General features: G+C 37.7%; 1 protein-coding gene across 5 annotated transcripts in view; it reads right to left on the bottom strand.

The window, feature by feature from the left end:
- LOC150082988 (uncharacterized) overlaps nt 1-24401 on the bottom strand; it is a 1785507-nt gene that overhangs the window by 1028757 nt on the left and 732349 nt on the right. For all 5 annotated transcript variants that reach the window (XM_090377722.1, XM_090377724.1, XM_090377725.1 and 2 more), the window contains one exon: nt 3203-3768. In XM_090377722.1, the coding sequence (XP_090233848.1) occupies nt 3203-3768 (566 nt within the window). The remainder of the gene's footprint in view (nt 1-3202; nt 3769-24401) is intronic.

Raw genomic sequence — 24401 nt, 5'->3', positions numbered from 1 at the left:
TTTATGTCAATAGATGCATCCAAGAAAGCAGTAGGAATAGCAGTAGAGCAATTTAGACATAATAAACTAAAACCAGTCCATTCCTAAGAAGGAGGCCAAGCATGACAGAAATAACTTATTCCATCATTGAAAGAGAAACATAGCAATACTTTCCTTTATGACATCTCTCGTATGACCAAAAGGGTTTAATAAAATCTTCTCATAAACTCTTGTCATTCATGATGAGAATGAAGGATAAGAATCAGAGGATTCTAAGATGGGTCTTGGAACATCAGAAGTACTCAGGAGAGGTTGCATGTAAGCTTAACAAGACTGCTTCATCCTTGCCAGGATTAAGCAATCTGGTCATGAATTATTTCTGCAGAAATTACAATGATACTCTGCTGCCTTTATGTGGAAAACTTGTTAAGAATTTCTTTAAATGAGGATGAAGTGCAAAGTAATTCCTTTCTTCATTGGGCAACATGATCAGAACACACAGCAGATTCTTGCATAGTTATTCAACAGAATGACTATGCATGGACCTCTAATCATTCAACATAAGTTTTTGCCAATAGTGATCTCTGTAGTAACAAGAGCAATCAAGGGGAAAAGGAAATAACTTTCAACTGCAAACAAATGCTGCATTGTGAAATCTGACATTTCGTAGTGTCATCGGTGCCTTGCCACTATAGTTGCAAAGGGAGCAGGACAGATTCTCATTCTCAATTTGTCTATATTTAGGAAGGTAGAAAAAATTTCAGATTTTTAACACCAACTAACAGACATTAAAAGGAATGGTAAAATTACCTCAATTTCAGAATTTACCTATCAAACTGTTTATATGTTAAATAATAAGTTGTGTGGAAAGAAAGTGATTAAAAATTTCTAAAATATTTCTTAGAGGAAAGTATACTTTTCTCAATGCTCATCATATGTTGTTTCAAAATGGGATATATATAGGAATTTTTTTAGCAGGGATAAGGAGGTGATTATCCCCTTGTATATGGCAATGGTCAGGCCACACCTTGAGTACTGTATACATGTCTGGAGGCCTCATTTTAAGAAGGATGTACAGCTGCTGGAACGAGTACAGAGAAGGATAACGAGATTGGTGAATGGAACAACGGAGGCTTAACTTCTGCAAATTGCAGTGTCTGTAGACTAGGCACCTGTGAGGTGATCTGATTGAGGTGTATAAGGCCTTTGAGAAAGCTCAATGCTGATGGGATTCTTCCTCTTGCCCAGATTAGCTGCCTGAGGGGGCATAAATTCAAATTGAGGAAAGACGGTTGTAGAATAGATGTCGGAAATCTGCCATTAGCCAGCGTGTGGTTGACTGCTGGAACAAACTTCCATCTGTCGTTGTAGAAATTGACAGCTTAAATAAATTCAAGGCAGAACCAGACAAACATTTGGAGTTAATGGATGGGTGAAATGGGAAGAGTTTGTTTTTTTTTTTGCTGATACTATATAAGCTTGCTTTCTTGCATCATATGCCTCTACTAATGCTAATGCTATTTCCATATAAAATATAACTGCTAAACCAAGAGCTCAAACAACGGACTTTCGATGTCGTCAACGGACTTTCGATGTCATATGATAGGGGAGAAAGGGAATTTTATATATATATAATTCCCATGATGCAACTCCATTACATGTGTCAAATATTTTACATTGCATAAATTCCATATTAGTAAAAGGTTTGTGTGGAGTTTGGTATTTTACAATTAAATATTCCATGTTTTCTTTAAACCATTCTATTGCAAGTGCTTCAAAAGTGGTTAATTTATAGCTGTTGCTGAATCAATTCCTCGGTTTTTGATGAACGGTCCAAATGTGTTGACTAAGCTGTGCATAAACTGTTTGATGATAGTAAGCTCTAGGATTAGATATACTTGATCTGCCACATTTTAGAGTAGTGCTGCCAATATACCATGCATTGCATCCATTGACATTGAATCAGGTATACTATATTGTTGTTGTTGGAAAAATTTTATTTATATGTGTTTTTGATACTTATTTGATGTATATGCCGATTTTATTTTAAGATGAGAATATTAAAGTGAAGTAAGTGGCTGAAAATAAGTTTTTTAATTGCCTGGCTAATTGGCTATGGTACTGAAGGGCTATTTTTGTGTTTATGGAACTTAAACACAGTGCTGCATTACAACACTCATACAATGTTCTCTTTTATTGTGCAAACCTCTATAATAACTAAGGTAAACCTATTCCCAGTTTTCCCTAACCTGTTCTAAATGTTCCGAGTCAATGTATGCACACAACTCGCAACATTCACGTTCCCAGTCTCCCTGAACACCCTAAAAAGTTTTCTTATCATATCTGTGATCATTGAAATTGCTTGCAAAAATAATTTTAAGTAGTTTTTAAAGTACTGTTCTGAGGTAATATTCCACCATTAACACACCTCTATGCTGAATGCTATGTTCATTCACTGCTTGCATTGTGCATGTGCATTCATAGTTTTACACAGAATAGAGAATGTTACTTGTAAATTTCATGTCTCTGGCACTGTTTTACTCAAAATTATTCACATTTTAATGCATTCTCATTTAAAATGATCACACACACACACACACACACACACACACACACACACACACACACACACACACACACACACACACACACACACACACACACACACACACACACACACACTTAATTATTGGTTAGTCTTTACAAGAGCTGGTACCCTTTCCAATCAATTGTTGTCAGCGGCAGTGATCAACAGGCCTAGCTCTTCCCACCAGTTTCTAATTACTTAGCGTTAGTGTGAATTCGTCCCTGCCCCCAACACTGTTTTAAAATCAGGAACTCATTTTTAAATTTTAAAACAGTCGCAAGAGGGGAATAAACACACTAACTAAAATGGGTACCATATATTACCAATCACTGTGCAGAAAGCAATGAGTATGATAGGCTAGGCATGTAAATCACCGCCACACACACACAACAATCAATCAGAAGGAGTACCATGTTGTAAAGACTATCCTAAATTTTACTTTTAGAATATTAAATTTTATCTATCCAGGCAGAATAATAAAGAATTAGCCGCAAATGTTGTCCCCAACTATCAAAGCTTCTTTCAAATACTGAAATATCACATATTAAATATTTAGCCACAATGATTTTATATAATGTATTTTAGCACTTATGAAGAAGAAATTCTAAAGTTGTTTAATATTGTAAATCATCTTACCTGTCTGATATCTGATTATTTTTCCATTCTTCTTTAGAATAATCATATTTTACAAGAGATAGTAAACTTTTCTCTGTCATCTCTAATGCTGAAAATATTTCATAACTTAGAGTGGCATTCATTATTTTCTTTATCTGAGTTACACTTATAACTATATTATATAAATCTTTCCAAAGTAACTGCGATTTGTCATTTGAAAACATAGTACGTATCATCTTCAACATTAGCTCTTCAGCAAATTTTCCAAATTTCTCTTCACTCATATCACATAAAAGACCTTGTAATTCTTTTATATTTGCATGGGGCAAAAAATGTGAAATTTTAGCAGCACAGCTTTCATTGCAAAACCTATACAATCCTTTGTTTAAAGAAATATATATCACAATAGAAGGTTTCTTTGATATTACCAAGGTTTTTTCAAAAGTTTTCTTCCATACACTTTCATTTAACATTGTTATGAAAGGGTCTATTACCGGACGTGCTTTAATAGCATAATCAATGGCTATGATAAATGATTTTAGTGTTTCTCCAAGTGTATTCCAGTTAATCCTATCATCATTTTGAATCTAGAAGAAGAAAAAAAAAATTAATTGCAAATAACATAAATAACATTGAAATAAATGAAATATACATTAGCAGACATACTAAATATGTTAGTCAATAATAGTACTAAATAATAAAATGCAACAGATTCAATGAAGCAAAACTCAAGGTAGTCCTGTCAATAAACATAAAAATAAAAAATAAAATAAATAACAAAAAGTAAATCCCTCTTGATCTGGAATAAAAAAATAATAAATAAATAGTTCAACTCTTCTAAGTAATATTTATTGTAACAGTTGCTTGTTAGGTTCATTAGATATATGCATGAAGTGCCTACTGTCTTCACTATGTCTGTCCATCATTCTACAAACAAAACTCAACTCCACTAGGAGTTGAGTTATTATATTTAGATAATGAACTCTCATTCCTAAAAATGTTCTTAAGTCAAAATTATCCTAAACTGCAAATAAATTTTCTGAACCAATGAAACAAGTTGCATGCAAAGTGTTTTATTTGTAGTCCTACACTGATTAGTGGTATGAAAAATATTAAATATAAAATTGTTACAAACCCAACTTGTAAGCTCCAAGCAATTTTCAATTTTTCCCCATCCAAATTAATGTATATCAAAGCCTAACTTGGTATATAGCATCTCATACACAGCACATAATTCTTCACGTCAGTTCCAGATACACTTCTGAATAAAAGTTAGAATAACATGTAAACTTGGTAGCCTCTAATTATCCTGGAACATTGGAATAAGCATATCACACAAATTTATCTTTGGGAATTCAAGTATAATTTGTATTTTTTGGCGGTCTCCAGAGTTTCCCCTATGTGCTGCAGTTGCATCTGTAAGGCATGAGTCAAAGCCAGAAAGTGTGACAATGTGGGTGTGTAGTGTATGTGTTGTTCTGTTGAATGTTGAGTGCTGACACCTGGGGTCTTCACAGCCAGGGGACACCTGGTCCCAGCCCCCTGACTCCCATCCCAAGCCACGTGGAGGCACACCAGGAATCCCAAACTAAAAGTCTCGTACTGGGGCTAGCAGGGATTACCTGGAAACCCCAAGGTAAATTATGAAAATAAATGGGATAATAGTGGGAGAAATAAGGAAAGGAAAGTAGGAGAGGATCAAAAGCATAGAAAATAATGAGATTTTGATTTCATAATGAGATAATGAAAAATAACTAGTAATAATGAGAATAGAAGAGAATAATAAGACAGCTAGTAGACTATCCATAAACATTATAATAAGAAATTTATGTATCCAGCACTTATGGATATTGAAAAATAAAGTGAAAAGTATAGCTGCCATCAGGACAACACAAAATATTACTAAATCCCAAGTGGGATATTTGAAACACTAAACCAGCTGTCAACCAGACAACAAAACAATTAATAAATACCCTACACAAAATACACTACATTACAGAATTATTTAAATAAATTCAATCTCCTTATCCAGTGCACACATTGGGGAGAGGGAGAGGGAGAGAGAGAGAGAGAGAGAGAGAGAGAGAGAGAGAGAGAGAGAGAGAGAGAGAGAGAGAGAGAGAGAGAGATTAATAAGCTTATTCTTGCATTAACTTTCATAAATCGACTCTAAATAAAAGATAAAAGACTGGAATATACACAATTTATGTATAGAATGAACCCAGAGTTAACCATATTTCAATATTCACAATTAAATCTAATACAACTGTGTCATTCATCAAGTAATACTATAAGATACTGAACTTCTAAAAGAGTTACCAGCTATCTTAAAGGACTGAGTCAGAAAATAAACACTAACATAACATCAGTACCTTTTTATATCATCAACAATCAGTTACCTCTATACCAAGATTTAAACCAAGCATATATAATTTCAGCTTTAGTATCAATTACCATATCCAGTATTTTTCCAAACAACATCACCTATATTATGATTAATCACCAACAGCCAATTCTATAAGTATTGACAAGCATCACAACCCCTTCAGTAATTTATATTATTAACAAGCACTATCAGTCAGTCCAATAGTTATTACAGAGGTAATAACTAAAAACATATTAGTCTAATGACTCAATTAACCAGGTTTCTATCAAAATATTCTAATAATCATTGTCAATTAACAAATATATACACTATTTGTATCAAACTGATACAAATAGTGTATAAATAGTGATAGGTAGAGCAACAAACTTTGTAGCTCTAAAGACAATGATCTCTTATCTCATCAGACTTTCCATCACAAATATTTTGTTTCAACCACCAATGAAATAAAGACAATCAGGACTACCCTGATTGTCTTTATTTCATTGGTAGTTGAAACAAAATAGGTCAAATTCTATTCGTAATGTATACAGCATACATATATTTATCCAACAATTGTTAGAACTGGCATTCAGGATACATTCTACAACTCAGCAACAATTCTCAAATTAGCATTAGTAGAGGCATATGATGCAAGAAAGCAAGCTTATTCAGCATCAGCCAAAAAAAAAAAAAAAAACACACCACTCCCATTTCCCCCCTCCGTTCGCTCGAAATACCTGTCCAGTTGAGCCTTAAATTTGTTTAGACTATCAACTTCAACAAGTGATGGAAGTCGGTTCCACCAACCAACCACCCGCTGGCCAAAGGCAAATTTCCACACATCTATCCGACATCCGTCCTTCCTCAATTTGAATTTATGCCCTCTGAGCTGATTATTCTGAGCAAGATGAAGTATCCCATTGGCATTGAGCATGCTCAAACCATTCAAAGCCTTATACACCTCTATCAGATCACCTCGCCAGTGCCTAGTCTCCAGACTCTGTAATTTGCAAAACTTTAGCCTTTCTTCGTAAGAGCAACCCTTTGTTCCATTCACTAATCTTGTTGCACTTCTCTGAACCTGTTCCAGCAGCTCTACATCCTTCTTGAAATGAGGCCTCCAGACCTGTATACAGTACTCAAGATGTGGCCTAACCATTGCCTTATACAAGGGAATAATCACCTCCTTATCCCTGCTAGAAAAATTCCTGTATATCATTGACAAGACACCATGAGCTACTCTTGCAGCTCGTCTGCACTGCTCAGAGAACTTCATATCTGCCTACACAATTACCCCCAGGTCCTTTTCATTCTCCACCACTGTCAGTGTAGTACCGCAGAGTTGATACGTTGCTCTTGGGTTACTGTTTCCCATATGTAGTACTTTACATTTGTCAATGTTAAACTTCATTTGCCACCTCTCAGCCCATCTGTTCAACCTTTCCAGATCCTTTTGCAGAGCATAGCGTCAGTGGTGTCCTTAACAACCCTGCCAACCTTTGTATCATCTGCAAACTTGGACATTAAACTTGATATCCCATCATCAATATCATTCATAAACACCGAAAACAACAACGGACCCAACACTGAACCCTGAGGAACTCCACTAATAACATTAGTCCACATTGAGCAGTGTCCATTGATTACCACTCTCTGTCTTCTGCCACTCAACCATCCCCTTATCCATAACAGCAATTTGCCTCCAATGCCACACTGCTCCAATTTGTGCAGCAGTCTTCCATGTGCAACAGTATCAAAAGCCTTTCTAAGATCCAAATATATAATATCAAAGTTATTCCCTGCATCCAGTTCTTTTGTGACTACATCATTGTATCCAATCAAATTGGTCAGGCAAGACCTGCCCTTAACAAAACCATGCTGCATCTGAGCTATAACTGAATTCTTGTCTAGATGATCCTGCAGTGCTTCTTTAACCAGTGCCTCCATTAATTTACCTGGAACAGAAGTTAAGCTCACAGGTCTATAATTACTTGTGTCAGCCTTTTATCCTCCTTTGTGAATTGGGGTTACATTTGCATATCTCCAGTCTATGGGTACCTCCCCTGAGTCCAAAGAAGCTCTCATAATTATGGCTAGGGGTTTGCTTACCTCCTTTGCTGCCTCCTTTAATATAACTGGATAGATCCCATCCACCCCAGGTGCCTTTTTTATGTTTATCCTCAACAATCTCTCCTCCACTTTCCTCTCAGTTATTACAAAATCATCCAGCTCACTGCCAATGTTTACTTTACCTACATCATTCTCCTTCCTGAATAACTCCTCATGCGTGAATGTAGATGCAAAATACTCATTTAGATTGTTAGCCACCTGAGCAGGATCCTAAACTGTTGAACCATCAATATCCAGTGGACCAATCTGATTCATCCCTTTCCTTCTTGAGTTTAAATAGGTAAAGAACTCTTTTCTGTTTTTCTTTGCATCCTTTGCCAAGGATTTTTCGTAGTCTGCCTTTGCCTGCCTAATCTCCTTTGTGACTTGGTTACAGACCAACTTATATCTATCATAGGCTTCCATGTCACCCATTAATTTGTATGTATCCCATGCATTTTTCTTCTCTGCCACATGTCTCATTAGTTCATCTGACAACCATTTAGGCCTAAACCTTGAACAATATTTCTTAGTTGGTATGTAAAGCCTGGTAGCCTCCAAGATTAGTTCCTTGAATGCTTCCCATTTTGAGTTTGCTGTTGGTAACATCATCAGTTGGTCCCACTGTATAGAATTTAAATACTGTCTCAGACCATCATAGTTGCCTTTACGAAAACAAAAACCCTTCCCTTTACCTCTGATGGTAGTTACCTCCTTGAGTAAATCCCACTTCAACACACTGTGATCACTGCCACCTAGTGGTTCATTTATCTGCAGATTCTTAATGCATGAAGAATCACTACTGATAATCAGATCAAGAGTACTGCTCCCTCTTGTTGCCTCACGAACATGATGATGTAGAAAACAATCATCCAATAAATCCACAAAAGCCTTGCTAGTGTGCGAGTGACCAACCGACAAATTCCAGTCAATATCTGGGAAATTAAAATCCCCCATTATAAGACTCTCTGATTTACTGGCCCACTCTATTTCCCTGTACAATATCTTATTATACTCATCAGAGTCATTAGGCCTATAGCACACTCCTACTCTCAATTTTGATTTCCCTATGCTTATGTCACACCAAACTGACTCGACACTGCCCTGTCCATCGATGTCGACTGGCTTCACTTCCTTGGACTTTATGTGTTTCTTAACTAATAGCATAATCCCTCCTTCCCTCCTGTCCTGTCTATCCTTTCTATGCACATTGTATTCCCCAAATTCCAGTTCCGCATTCCTTATATCTGTGTGACACCACGTCTCTGATATCCCAACAATATCTGCCTTTGATGTTTTGAGCAATACCTCAAATTCATCAAATTTATTTACCAAACTCCTAGCATTGGTGTACACGCAGGTATACATGCACCTGTTTCTATTCTTGGCTACCCTAACACAACCCATGTGTTTACTTGTATCGCAATGACTCCCAGCAGTCTCTGAAATATCCTGCATCTTGTTTTTCAGACTTCTGCTCATTTCAATAGAAGCAGTGCAAGAATCACTTCCACCTCTGCCAGTGGCTACTGTTAATCTATTAGTCCTTGTATCCCCCCCAACTAGCAGTTTTCCGACCCAACTAACTCTGCCTCGACAGCATCAGCAAAAATTCTTGCACCCTTTCTATTTAAGTGTATCCCATCCCTGTAGAGGCAATCTCTCCTGTTAACAAGTACAGTCTAGGCTGAAAAAAATTTCACCCCTTGAGCCTTGCACAATCCCTCCAGGGCCGAATTGATCGACAAGGCGCTCATCATATACTCCCTCCTATCGTGTCTGGGCAGAATTGCAGACACTTTCAAATTCAACCCTAATTCACGGCTTTTTTTCAACAGTGACCTGTACTTGCTAAGTAATTCCGCCGGTCTCCTACTCTTAATATCATTAGTGCCAACGTGTACAACTATATCACCTTTTGTGCCCTTAAAAGATGATATCTGCTCTACAACGTCATCAACCTTTGCCCCTGGCAGACATACCCTGATCCTATTCCACCTATCCTTTTTGCAAAGCATGTTCCCCGCTTCCCTGACAATAGAGTCACCAACAACTACTAGTTCCTGTGGGACCAGCACATTCTGCCTAGGGGGCTGCCTCTGTGTTGCCTGATGACCAAGTGCAAGCTCTGGAGTTGATGTGGGTGGCTGAGAGCTTGATGGGCCCTGAATTTATTTCCTTCGAGGGCATCCACCCTGTCCTTCAAGCTCTCATAAAGGCCCATAACAACGCTGAGTTGTCGCCTGATTTCCTTGCACTCCTTACATCGTGCACACACAAAAATCCCCTTTGGCAGTATCATGTCCTGTACCCGACTGCTCCGCAAACATCAAGCAAACAGTGCATTTTAAAAGACTGTGATTCAGAGGGCAACTGGCCCCCTCAGTTCTCCCCAGAACCACAGCACTCCCATTAGCTTGAGCCTTTTGCTTTGCTGCTCTGGTCTGAGTCATGATTCCGATTTAATTCAATAAAATTTCAAAACAAAATTAAATCCTTAAGTTATATCCCAAAACAGTTATATGTATTAATTATTTGTTACGATTAAGTCGTTATATACAGTATATATATATAGAGTTAAAAGTACAATTTAATTGACAATAAAGTTTATCAAGGTTAATAGATTTACTGATTAATTGACAATATTATATTATGCACTATACTACACTAAGGTTATGCTATCGTGTAAAAATGGCGGGAATTCACGAACGGTACTTAACACGTGGATTTGATACCGTTACCGATACTAAGTAATACCTACAAAATCTCTGTCTAAGTTAAACGTTAAACTAAGTATCGCAACTAGGAATATAAAGCTACTCTAGAAATAAGTTAATATGACAATTTAAGCTAATAAATCAGAAAATAAATCAGGAAAAACTTCTCTGTTCCAAGAGCTTCAAAGAGCTTTGTCCGCTCTTTGATTAACTTATTAATTTAACTTATTAATTAACTGTACCAAATAACTGCTAGGGCACAACTAGGGGCTCAGCAGAATTTTTTTTTATTTTTTTTTTGTTATGAATATATGTAAAGCCAATCCAGACATCCATCAAGTATTAATATTAAACATCCAAGTCAGTATTTACAATTCTTTTCCTCCTCTTAAAAAACCTATCTGCAAAATTCGCTAGTTTAGTTTGTTAAACTCAAAAACATTTGGAATATATTTGTAAGTCAATCTGCCCAACCGGGCAGAAGACCATTCTTCCTGCCAATCCTGCATAAACTCATTCCTGATATAAACCATATCTAACTTTTCAGAGTCATTCAGGTCTAATGTGTAATTACCAACTCTAGTAGGCAAATTTTTTGTGACTTTAACATCTATGGTATAATAAATATTGAGCCATAATTTCATACTAAATTGGAATTTTGTCATTTAACGCCTGCAAAGCAACAATATATACAGCTCTACAGGTTTGTGATATTGCTAATAAGAAAAAGCACTGTGCTTGAGTGAGATATTTTCTAACTGTGAGTTGATTTACTTTATGACCCCAAGCCCCCCCAGCACCTTTGGGAACATTAGGGTAATAGGCACAGGATAATTAAGCCAAACAATTGATTTCTCAAATGAGGTTGCACCCCACCCAAATTCTGTTAATGTTAAGTGGCCTTTCTTAATTTCATTTTTTTTTTAAATGCATACATTATAATCCATCACCTGCTGCCAAGTAATCTATTTAAAACTCTCCCTGTACCTTGCATACACACAAAGTTAGCCAGTCCATGATAATGACAGCATCAAAATGTCCTGCCCAACTTTGGGCTAGGCATAGTATTTCAACTACTTGTTATCTGGTGGCTCAGTTTCAACTGATCTTGCATTCTGCTATTTATGGTGATAAGGTGCCTGTTCAATATTAATTTGTGGATAAAGTGGTATATTTCAAAAGTGTTAAAATTCATGTTTTTGTAAATTTTAAATTGAATGTTATTCTCAGCAGTACTTCAGAAAACTAAAAAGGTAAACCTTAAATTTATACAATCATTAAAGAGGAACTTTTTTAGATAAACACTTGCCTTACACTTTCCTGTACAGCAGATAAACTTTGGAAAAGTTCATCTGAGGTTGCACCCAAATTCTGTTTGACTGAGAGATGTTGTCAATCACAAATAGGTGCAACCAATGAGACACACACACACACACACACACACACACACACACACACACACACACACACACACACACACACACACACACACACACACACACACACACACACAGCAATCCCATGATGCAATCATACCATAGAATAAGATTAACTGATACTAGCAAACTTGCTGTTCCTGAAACATTCTCTATGGGTGCATATAACTGACAATCACTTACTTAACCCTTCATAAACAGTACATAAAGGTGAATGGACACTTGAATCTTTCAAAGAACCTTTTACTGGCACAATATTTAATAACATATCAGCTCAATGCCTTAATTACATACTACACTCTTAATTGTTAAATTCTGAACCAATTTTTGGAAGATAATATTTGGCCCATTCCTCCTTCAACACAGTAGCCAAACTACTGATTGTGTGCATATGCTGGCCTGAAGATGGCATTTCAGTTCATCCCAATGATGTTAAATGGAACTAAGGTTGGGCTCTGGGTAGGCAAATGAAACTTCTACATGAACTGCCCATGTCTCCAAGCCAAATCCATACAGGACATGCAGTGTGACACAACGAATTGTTGTGCTGAAAAAGATTGCCCCCTACCACTGCTCCCACAGTGTAAAGACAGAAGAATTTTCCAGAATGTCATTGAGCCATATAATATCTGTCATTCCAAAAAAAAATGACCAATGGTCCTAGTCCAAACCACAGGAAACAACCCAAAACACTAACAGCACCTCTGCAAAACTTCGCAGCTGAGATAAAAACTCTAGTATATAATGTTCTCTGTGAATCCACTACACTCAAAAGTCTTTTGATATTGGAAATCTGTGTGCTATGATTCTTCACTGAATAGCAGCTTTCCAGTATTCCAGGGACAAATTACAATGGGTTTGTGCATCTAGCAAAGTGACAATGCACATTGTGAGTTAAGTTTTGTTGGTGTACTACAGCTCATCCATAAAATCCAAAGTCATGTAGTTTGCATGTATTTAGTTTTTTTTTTAATAAAAACCTCAAACATGAAAGGTATTAGAACCTACAGTTCTCAGTACCATACATAAGTTGAAGGATGCGATGTTTAAATAAAATACTTGTTGATATTAGACTTGAATTCCTGCAAATTGCAATTTTCAGGAAGTACATGTGAAGGGTGGTTGTTCCAGAAGACCAAAGTTAAAGGAATAAATGAAGAAGACAAAAAGTTGGTTCTATGAGCTTGAAGTTGGACAATAAAAGGATTCTGATTGATTGTGGCAGGTGCTCGGACTGGTTTTAAAGAGAGGGGGAATTGCAGAAGCCAACTAATAAGAACAGTGCCCATGGAAATATCTAAGGAAAAAGCATGCAGCAGAAACAGATTTTCTATCAGACAGAGAGTGGAGAGACTTGTCATAATTAACCTAACTGCCCTCTTTTGAATGGCATCTAGAAGCCTGAGATAGATTATGAGGCACCACCCCAGATGTGGGAATAATATTCCATGGTAGGGCAGAGTTGAGATTTGTACAGAGTGAGCAGCTTTTTAGAAGAAAAGTTATGCCAAGAGCAAAAGAGAAAACCAAGTTTTCAGATGCAGAGGAAGCAATATTTGTGATGTGCTTATGCCAAGAGACATTAGAAGTCAAGGTAAGCCCTAAGATAGATGTGATTTTGTCTACAAATCTGAATGTTATCAAAGATAAGCATGGGAGCAGAAGAATTCTTTTTGCAAGATAACAGATAGACAAGGCAGCTCAAAAGTTCAAATCACGTGGGTTAGCGTTAGATAAATTTATTATCTATTATAATTATTTAGAACTTACAAACATAATGGTATAGCATAATACATATAACGAAAACTTAATAGGAGATACGAAATACACATATAACGTAAACTTAATAGGAGATATGAAATACATATACCATAAGCTCAATAACATAATACATACAATGTAAGCTCAATATTGCAATATACAGGCAACCCCACCTATAACACAGTACTTCTACAATACGGTTTTGCTCTAACATGATTGATAAATTGCACCAATCCTTGTACAATGTGGTACTTATATAACACAGTTTCACTCTAACATGGTTAGAGAATTGTGGCAAACCTCACATAACACAGTATTTTTTAGCTTTTGTGTGGGGGGGGGGGAACACTGCTATTATGTTGAATGTAATTTTTCTCAACATTTCCATTTTTTTTTTTTTTTTGTAATTCCCACTGTTGACTCGCTAGTCATTATGCAAAAAAAAATATTTTGTTGGGAAATCTAAATGTTAGTTAGGTTCTGTGCTATTGAACTTGTACTTGTTTGAGACCATAAAAAATTGTGACTTCAAAGCATGCAGTTTGTGACTTTTAAGGTTTTTGTAAGGTTATTTTGGTTTTTATTTGATCATTTATAAATTTTTACAGGTATTTATTACTAAACTTTGTTCTTAAGAACCATATTGGAATAATTTCTTTGTTGTAAATTAAATTCCAGCCATAAATTATGCCTAAGGAACTTAGGTGTAATTTTGGTATAATTCTTTAAATAAATCAGCAACTGCTGATTTATTTAAAGAATGGTTTCTAAATTGGTTTGTGGCAGCTGTGTAAAACTATTTAAATTGGAAAAATCTAGACTTCAAAATTTTATTATTATTGGACAATGTGCCAAGCCATCCAAAAAAAGTTAAGTCATCCAAAATGTTGAAGTAATGTTCCGACCATCCAATACAACTGTTCCTGACACAACTTCTTTAATTCAGCCATAATATCAAGGCATTATATCTACCTATAAAGCTAATTACATTAGAAAATCATTACAATAGATTTTGGAAAAATTTGATTCCGAATCTTTTGAAGTGATAGAGGCATGGAAACATTTCTCGATTGTGGACTGTATCAGAATCATAGCTTTATCGCTCAAAGAAGCAAAACCATCAACAGTAAATGTTGGAAAAATGTATGGCCAGAGTCATTCAGGAAATATGGTGGAACCAGGCAGAAAACAGAATTGGTGTGATAGTAAAACTTGCTAAGTTGGTTGGAAGGGAAGGGAAGGGAAGGTTTGATGATATGGCTACTGAAGATGTTCAAGGATTATTGGTAGAAAAAGAGGCTAGCAAAGTGGATTTGGTGGAAATGGCATCGAAGGTAAACCAAATCAATTCAGAGGATGATAGCACAGATGAAAATTCTGAAGTTCCAAATTTCACACTAAAAAGCATGCGGGAATGCGGGCGCCTCTGTAGCCAGGTGGGCAGGAGCAGCAGCAGCAGCAGCAGCAGTGCATAGCACACACTTCTTGAGTAGACTGGGGTTCAAGCCCATGCTCACCAAATACATAGGATGCAGAAAGGTCAGGGAATGACCATCGCATATCTACAGAGCAATATGGCCTTAGTTGCTAATGCTCCTAAAAACAAATAACAAACAAACATAACATAGGGGAATGCATAAACTTAGCTGAGCAATTAGAATCTTATTTTTTGAATTCAGATCCTTTGATTGAAAGGAACACAAAGTTCAAAAGAGAGCTTCAAAAATGCTTAGCTCTATATCATACAATTTACAATGATCTATCAAGCAAAAGCAAACAATCCCAGATTACTGATTTTTTAAAAAAGAACAGAAGATATACAAAATTTAGATGCTGTAGAAGAAAGTACAAAAGGTGAAGAAATTCTGCAACAGAGAAAACTCTCATTTGATTGTGTTTAGCAGTAATGAAGAGGAAGAAAATTAAATGAACATACATTATCTGACATATGTATCACAGTTTGTAAGACATTTGTTCAGTTATTACGATGGCACAGTCTAAAAAAATGCACTAAATGTGAAATGTTTGCGTACGTCTAGAACAGTATGCAAATTGCAGTGGCTGGAGACTAGGCACCTGCGCGGTGATCTGATTGAGGTATATAAGGCTTTGAATGGGTTGAGCACGCTGAATTCTGATGGGATCCTTCCACTTGTTCAGATTACGAACCTAAGGGGGCATAAATTCAAATTAAGAAAAGACAGATGTAGAATAGATGTGCGGAAATTTGCCTTTAGCCAGCGGGTGGTTAATTGCTGGAACAAACTTCCATCTGTCGTTGTGGAAGTTGATAGGTTGAATAAATTTAAGGAGGAACTGGACAGGCATTTGGAGGGAATGGTGTGATTTTTTTTTTTTTTGGCTGATGCTGCATAAGCTCATACATTTGCTTTCTTGCATCACATGCCACTACTACTACTACTACTACTACTACAGATATGATCTAGCCAAGGAGAATGTCTTTGTGTGTGCTAGGTGTAGAGATTGTGAGGAAATTAGTGCCAACTCAATGTTCTGATGGGCCTCTATGAGAATTTGAGGTGTAGGGTAGATGCCCTTGAAGAAATTAATAAGAGGGGGCCCATCATGCTCTCAGCTGCCCAACTCAATGCCAGAGCTCACTCCGGTGCATCAGGCAACACAGTGGCAATCTCTATGGCAGAATGCATTGGTCCCACAGGAACTAGTTATTGTTGGTGACTTTATTGTCAGGGAGACGGGGAATATATTATGCAAAAAGGATAGGTGGAACAGTAACAGGGTATGTTTGCTAGGGGAAAAAGTTGATGACATTGTACAGCAGATATCATCTTTTAAGGGAACAAAGGATGGTATTGTTGTACACGTTTGCACTAATGATATTAAGAGTGTGAGATCTGCAGATTTAATTAACAAGTACAGATCAATGTTGAAAAAAAGTTGAGCTAGTGTAGAATTTGAAAGTGTCTGCAATTCTGCCCAGACACAATAGGAGCAAGTATATGATGAGAGTCTCGTCAATCAATTTGGCCCTGGAGAGTTTGTGCAAGGCTCATGGGTAGAATTTTTTTCAGTGTGGTCTGTGCTTGCTAACAAAAGAGACTGCTTCTAAAAGGATGGGATACACTTAAATAGAAAGGGTGCAAGAATATTTGCTGATGCTATTGAGGCAATGTTAGGTGGGTTGGAAAACTGCTAGCTTGGGAGGATTCACAGACTAAAAGATTAACAGTAGCCACAGGCAGAGGCAAAAGCAATACTTGCACTGCATCTATTGTAATGAGCAGCAGCCTTGAGAGCAAGTTGCTGGAGAGTTCAAGAGCTGCTGGTAGTCATCATGGAACAAGTAAATACATGGGCTGTGTTAGGGTAACTAAGAGTAAGAACAGGTGCATGTATACTTGCATGTACACCAATGCTAGAAGTATAGTAAATAAATTTGATGAATTTAAAGTTCTATTCGTGGCATCCAAGGCAGGTAATTTTGATATATCAGAAACATGGTGGCACACAGATATAAGCAGTGCAGAATTAGAATTTGGGGAGTACAATATGTACAGAACAGATAGACAGGGTAGGAAGGGAAGAAGGGTTATGCTGTCAGTTAAGAAACACACAAAATCTAAGGAAGTGCATTCAGTTTACACGGGTGGACAATGTTGAGTCAGTTCAGTATGACATAAACACTGTGAAAGGGAAAATGAGAGTACGAGTGTGTTATAGGCCTAATGACTCTGATAAGTACAATGAACAATTGTGCAGAAAATTAGAGAGGGCCAGTAAATCAGAATGTCTTGTAATGGGGTATTTTAACTTTTCAGATACTGACTGAAACTTGTGGATTGGTCATTCGCATGCTAGCAAGATTGTTGTGGATTTATTGGAGGATTATTTTCTACAGCAACATGTTCGAGGGGCAACAAGGAGTTTTAATACTCTTGATCTGATTATCAGCAGTGATGACCAATGCATTAGGAATTTGCAGATAAAGGAACCACTATGTGACAGTGATCTCAGTCTACTGATGTGGGATTTACTTAAAGATGCAATTACCATAGTGTTAAAGGGAGGGGGGGGTTATTTTCATAAAGTTAACTACAGTGGTCTCAGACAGTTTTTAAATTCTATACAGTGGGATCAACTGATGATGTTAAAAACAGTAAATTCTAAATGGGAAGCCTTCAAAGAATTAATCTTGGAAGCTACTAGGCTCTTCATACCAACTGAGAAATACTCTTCAAGATTTAGGCCTAAATGGATGTCAGATGAATTAACGAGCCTTGGGCAAAGAAGAAAAATACATGGGTTTCATATAAATTAGCAAGTGACACAGAAGATTATGGCAGATATAAGCTAGTCTGTAATCAAGTCACAAAGGAGGTTAGGCAAGCAAATGCTGATTACGAGAAATCCTTGGCAAAGGATGCAAAGAAAAACAACAAAGACATCTTTACTTATGTAAACTCTAGAAGGAAGGGGATGAATCAGATTGGTCCACTTGATGCTGGTGGTTCGACTGTTGATGATCCTGCTCAGATAGCTGACTTGATGTTGGTGGTTCGACTGTTGATGATTCTGCTCAGATAGTTGACAAACTAAATAAGTATTTTGCATCTACATTCACATATGAGTAATTCTGTAAGGAAGGGGAGGACAGTACTTTACTAAACTCTAACAGGGAGCTAAATAATTTTGTAATAACGGAGACAAAGTGGAGGAGAAATTGTCGAAGTTAAACATAAAAAAGCCACCTGGGGCAGATGGAATCTATCCGATTATATTGAAGGAGGCAATGAGGAAAGCAAGCAAACTTTTAGCTGTAATAATGAGAACATCCTTAGATTCAGGGGTGATGCAAATAATTATAGACTTGTTAGTTTAACTTCTGTTCTGGCGAAAATAAATAGAGTCACTGGTTAAAGAAGTGATGCAGAATCACCTAGACAAGACTGCAGTAATAGTTCCAACACAGCATGTGTTTGTTAATGGGAAGTCTTGTCTGACCAATTTGTTTGGATACTACAATGTGGTCACAAAGGAACTGGATGCAAAAAAATAATTTTGATTTCATATACTTGGATTTCAGGAAAGCATTTGATACTGTTGCACATGAAAGGCTGCTGTACAAATTGGAGCAGTATGGCATTAAGGGCAAGCTGCTGCAATGGATAAAGGGAATGTTGAGTGGGTGACAGTAGAGAGTGGTAATAAATGGGCACTGGTCTACGTAGACTAAAGTGGAGTCCCCCCAAACTTCAGTGCTGGGCCCATTGTTGTTTTGTGTATTGATTAATGATATTGATGAAGGTATATCAGACTTAATGTCCACGTTTGCAATGATACAAACGTTGATAGGGTTGTTAATGATAGTAAAGACAGTATGCTACTGCAACAGGATTTAGAAAAGTTAGGTAAATGGGCTGAGAAGTGGCAACTGAAGTTTAATATTGACAAATGCAAAGTACTGCATATGGGTAGCAGTAACCCAAGAGAAACATACCAACTGTGTGGTACTAAACTCAGGGAGGTTCAGAATGAAAAGACATGGGGGTAATTGTGCAGATGGATATGAAGTTCTGTGAGCAGTGCAGACAGGCTGCCAGAGCAGATCATGGAGTTTTGTCAATGATATATAGGATTTTTGCTAGCAGAGACAAGGAGATGATTATACCTTTTTATAAGGCAATGGTCAGGCCACACCATGAGTATTGCATACTGGTCTCGAGGCCTCATTTTAGGAAGGATGTAGAGTTGTTAGAATGAGTACAGAGAAGGGCAACAAGACTGGTAAGAGGAACAAAGGGATGTGCTTACGAAGAAAGGCTTAAGTTCTGCAAGTTACAGCAACTGGAGACTAGGCACTTGCAAGGTGATCTGATTGAGTACAAGGCGTTGAATGGTTTGAGCAGGCTCAATGCTGATGGGATACTTCCACTTGCTCAGATTAAGAACCCGAGGGGGCATTGATTCAAATTGAGGAAAGACAGTTGTAGAATAGATGTGCGGAAGTTTACCTTTTGCCAGCGGGTAGTTGATTGCTGGAACAGACTTCCATCTGTTGTTGTGGAAGTTGATAGCTTAAATAAATTTAAGGCTAAACTAGACAAACATTTGGAGTGACCGGATGGGTGAAACGGAAATGTTTTTATTTATTTATTTATTTTTGGCTGAAGCTCTATAAGCTTGTTTTCTTGTATCATATGCCTCAACTAATGCTAATGCTAATACTGCATCATGGAAGAGATGTGGGAGTTGCCGGAGCTCTGCTCTGGAGAATAAACATAGGTTCCACCACTTCAAGCCTCCAATAAGGAAAGTTGTGGTATTGTAACAGTTTATGAGCATTGCCTAGTATTGCCTGGTAACACAGAAGGCAGCATTTCTCTAGGTGCACACCTCAAGCCCTGCTTACATTGGTTTGCACAAGGTGCCATATAACAGGAATTGTACATGGGAGTTATACCCAGAGTTACTAACAATCTAACCATGAAGAAGATGCAAGCAGAGGATCTGGCTATTAAAAATCAAATGGACTTTGCCAAAATCAAGTCCACTTGACTTGAGTGTCACCTGAATATGAGTTCCATCAGTTTTTTAGACTCTCAGGTAACCAGCCAAACTTGACATACCTGAGAGAATGTTTTTAACAGCTCAAGGACCTATAACAAATATAGGGCAGTGTTGAGAAATAGTTGAAAGTTATGAGTCTGTGCAATTTTAATGAGGTAAAATTTTTCTTGGTGTGGTTTGTGCCTTGTTAAGAGGAGAGGCTGTTTTTACAGGCACAGGATTCACTTAACATAAGGAAGTGCAAGAATATTTGCTGATGCTATCAAGGATGTGTAAGGGGAATCAGAAAACAGATGGAGTAGGAGGAATACAAAGCCTAATAGAATAATAGCAGCTACAGTCATTCTTGTACTACTTCTACTGGAAAACTTAGCAGCCTAGAAAGTGTAGGATGGGTTTTAGCATTAGCACAGTCATCTCATGTAAGAAAGCAAGTTTATGCAGCATCAACCAAAAAAAAAAAAAAAAAAAAAAACCACTTCCACTTCACCCCTCTGTTCATTCGAAATACCTGTCCAGCTGAGCCTTAAACTTCTTTAGGCTAACTTCCACGACAAGGGATGGAAGTCTATTCCACCAACCAACCACGCGCTGGCTAAAGGCAAATTTCCGCACGTCTATCCTACCTCTATCTTTCCTCAATTTGAATTTATGCCCTCTCAGGTGATTATTCTAAGCAAGAGGAAGAATCCCATAGCAGCATTGAGCATGCTCAAACCATTCAAGACTTTATACACCTCTATCAGATCACCTCGCTGGTGCCTAGTCTCCAGACACTGTAATTTGCAAAACTTAAGCCTTTCTTCGTAAGAGCACCCCTTTGTTCCATTCACTAATCTTGTTGCCCTTCTCTGTACTCATTCCAGCAGCTTTACATCCTTCTTGAAATGAGCCCTCCAGACCTGTATACAGTACTCTAGGTGTGGCCTGACCATTGCCTTATACAAGGGAATAATCACCTCCTTATCCCTGCCTGAAAAATTCCTATATATCATTGACAATACACCATGAGCTACTCTTGCAGCCTGTCTGCACTGCTCAGAAAACTTCATATCTGCCTGCACAACCACCGCCAGGTCCCTTTCATTCTCTACCACTGTCAGTGTAGTACCACAGAGTTGATACGTTGCTCTGGGGTTGCTGTTTCCCATATGTAGTACTTTACATTTGTCAATGTTAAACTTCATTTGCCACCTCTCAGCCCATCTGTTCAACCTTTCCAGATCCTGTTGCAGCAGCATAGTGTCAGTAGTGTCCTTGACAACCCTGCCAACCTTTGTATCATCTGCCAACTTGGACATTAAGCTAGATATACCATCATCAATATCATTTATAAATACAGAAAACAATAATGGACCCAACACTAAACCCTGAGGGACTCTGATAACATTAGTCCACGATGAGCAGTGTCCACTGATTACCACTCTCCATCTTCTCTCCTTCAACCACCCATTTATCCATAGCAGCAATTTGCCTCCAATGCCATACTGCTCCAATTTGTGCAGCAGTCTTCCATGTGCAACAGTATCAAAAGCCTTTCTAAGATTCAAGTATATAATATCAAAGTTATTCCCTGAATTCAGTTCTTTTGTGACTGCATCATAGTATCCAATCAAATTGGTCAGGCAAGACTTCCCCTTAACAAAACCATGCTGTGTCCGAGCTATAACTGAAGTCTCGTCTAGATGATCCTGCAGTGCTTCTTTAACCAGTGCCTCCATTAATTTTCCTGGAACAGAAGTTAAACTCACAGGTCTATAATTACTTGTGTCAGCCTTTGATCCTCCTTTGTGAATTGGGGTCAAATTTGCACATCTCCGGTCTATGGGTACCTCCCCTGAGACCAAGGAAGCTCTCATAATTATGGCTAAGGGTTTGCATACTTCCTTTTCTGCCTCCTTTAATATAACTGGATAGATCCCATCCACCCCAGGTGCCTTCCTTGTCTTTATCTTCAATAATTTCTCCTCCACTTTACTCTCAGTTATTACAAGACTCTCTTACTGCCAGAGTTGAATACACATCTGGCATTCCCCTCGCTGAATAACTCCTCATGTGTGAATGTCGATGCAAAATATTCATTTAGTTTGTTAGCTATCTGAGCAGGATCATCAACAGTTGACCCATCGATATCAAGTGGACAAATCTAATTCATCCCCTTCCTTCTAGAGTTTACATAAGTAAAGAACTCTTTGCTGTTTTTCTTTGCATCCCTTGCCAAAGATTTCTCGGAATCTGCCTTCGCCTGCCTAACCTCCTTTGTAACTTGGTTACATATCAACTTGTATCTATCACAAGGCTTCTGTGTTACGTGTTAATTTGTATGTATCCCATGCATTTTTCTTCTCTGCCATATGTCTCATTAGTTCATCTGACATCCATTTAGGCCTAAACCTTGAACAATATTTCTTAGTTGGTATGTAAAGCCTAGTAGCTTCCAAGATAAGTTCTTTGAATGCTTCCCATTTTGAATTTTCTGTCGGTAACATCATCAGTTGGTCCCACTGTATAGAATTTAAATACTGTCTCAGTCCATCGTAGTTGTCTTTACGAAAGCAATAACCCTTCCCTTTACCTCTGATGGTAGTTACCTCTTTGAGTAAATCTCACTTCAGCACACTGTGATCACTGCCACCTAGTGGTTCATTTATCTTCAGATTCTTAATGCATGAAGAATCACTACTTATAATCAAATCAAGATTATTCCTCCCTCTAGTTGCCTCCCGAACATGCTGATGTAGAAAACAATCATCCAATAAATCCACATAAGTCTTGCTAGTGTGTGAGTGACCATCCCCCAAATTCCAGTCAATATCTGGGAAATTAAAATCCCCCATTATAAGACTCTCTGATTTACTGGCCCACTCTATTTCCCTGTACAGTTTCTTATTATACTCATCAGAGTCATTAGGCCTATAGCACACTCCTATTCTCAATTTTGATCTCCCAATGCTTATGTCACACCAAACTGACTCGACACTGCACTGTCCAGCAATGTCGACTGGCTTCACTTCCTTAGATTTTATGTGTTTCATAACTAATAGCATAACCCCTCCTCCCTTCCTATCCTATCTATCCTTTCTGTAGATGGTTGTACTCCACAAATTCCAGTTCTGCATTCCTTATATCTGTGTGACACCACGTCTCTGATATCCCAACAATATCTGCCTTTGATGTTTTGAGCAATACCTGAAATTCATCATATTTATTTACTAAACTCCTAGCATTGGTGTACACGCAAGTTTTCAAGGCGTACTGGGAAGGGATCCTCATTGAAGAAGCAAATACATGTCTGTGTTACAGCTATTAAGAGGAAAAACAGGCAAATGTATTGTTGTGTGTACACTAATGCTAGGAGCAAAAATTTCATTAATGAATTTGAAGTACTGGTGAGGTCCTCAAATGCAGACATTATAGAGATATCAGAGACATGGTGTCTCTCAGACATAAGGGTGGATCATTTGAATATGGGAAGAATAACATGAATCGAAAGGACAAGTGTCTAAGGTAAGGATGCACTTGAAAACCAAGTTCAATTCCACCATGTATAGAAAGGACATTTACATTTAAGTGTGCCAGCATGTTAGTCATCCCTATGCATCTGCATATATGCAAATAGAGCTCATCTGCTTTTAATAACAAAACCTGTTAGTTAAATCAGTTAATTTATATCAAAATTGGAGGCCCTACATCTTTGGGTCAACTTAAACATAATGTAGAATAAAAGAGATTTAACAAGGAGAGTGACCTTTGGCATTGAGGTAGGGATTGGGTATCACACCCCAAACACAAGGAGGTAGGTCACTTCTATCTAATGCTCTCTTACTACAAATTGATTTTAGCCTACATGGTCTATCACACACATATAGGTAAAATAGTAAGTCTCAACAGATGCTAAATTAACACTCAGAGCCAGGAACCCCCAGCATATCAAGACAATTAGTTCCTACATGATCTTAAACTATCTCCATAGGCATTGCACCAGCACAAAATTAGCAAACCTCCAGTCAAGTTTGCCTCTCCTAAGGTGAACCACTGGATCACCTCAACCCCCCAGAGCAGCAACATGCTATACACAGTCCATTCTCCTAAGAACAGCATCAAGTGCTTGGTCAAAATCTGGATGTGAGTGACTGATAGCAGCATATTCTGAAAGAAGCTTCCTTCTCCAGAAGTTCACACACTTAGGAGGATCATTTAGTTTTTGACACTCTTTAAGGAGTGATCTCTGCCCCCACAATGAGGCAGAGGGTGTTGCTCTTACAGTGTCTTGCTACATGGCC

This window comes from Mastigoproctus giganteus, chromosome 7 (assembly GCF_048544385.1).
Source record: "Mastigoproctus giganteus isolate SK-2022 chromosome 7, ASM4854438v1, whole genome shotgun sequence".
NCBI lineage: Eukaryota > Metazoa > Arthropoda > Arachnida > Uropygi > Thelyphonidae > Mastigoproctus > Mastigoproctus giganteus.
The sequence above is the reverse complement of the archived record's forward strand: the minus strand, read 5'-3'. Positions and strand labels throughout refer to the sequence as shown.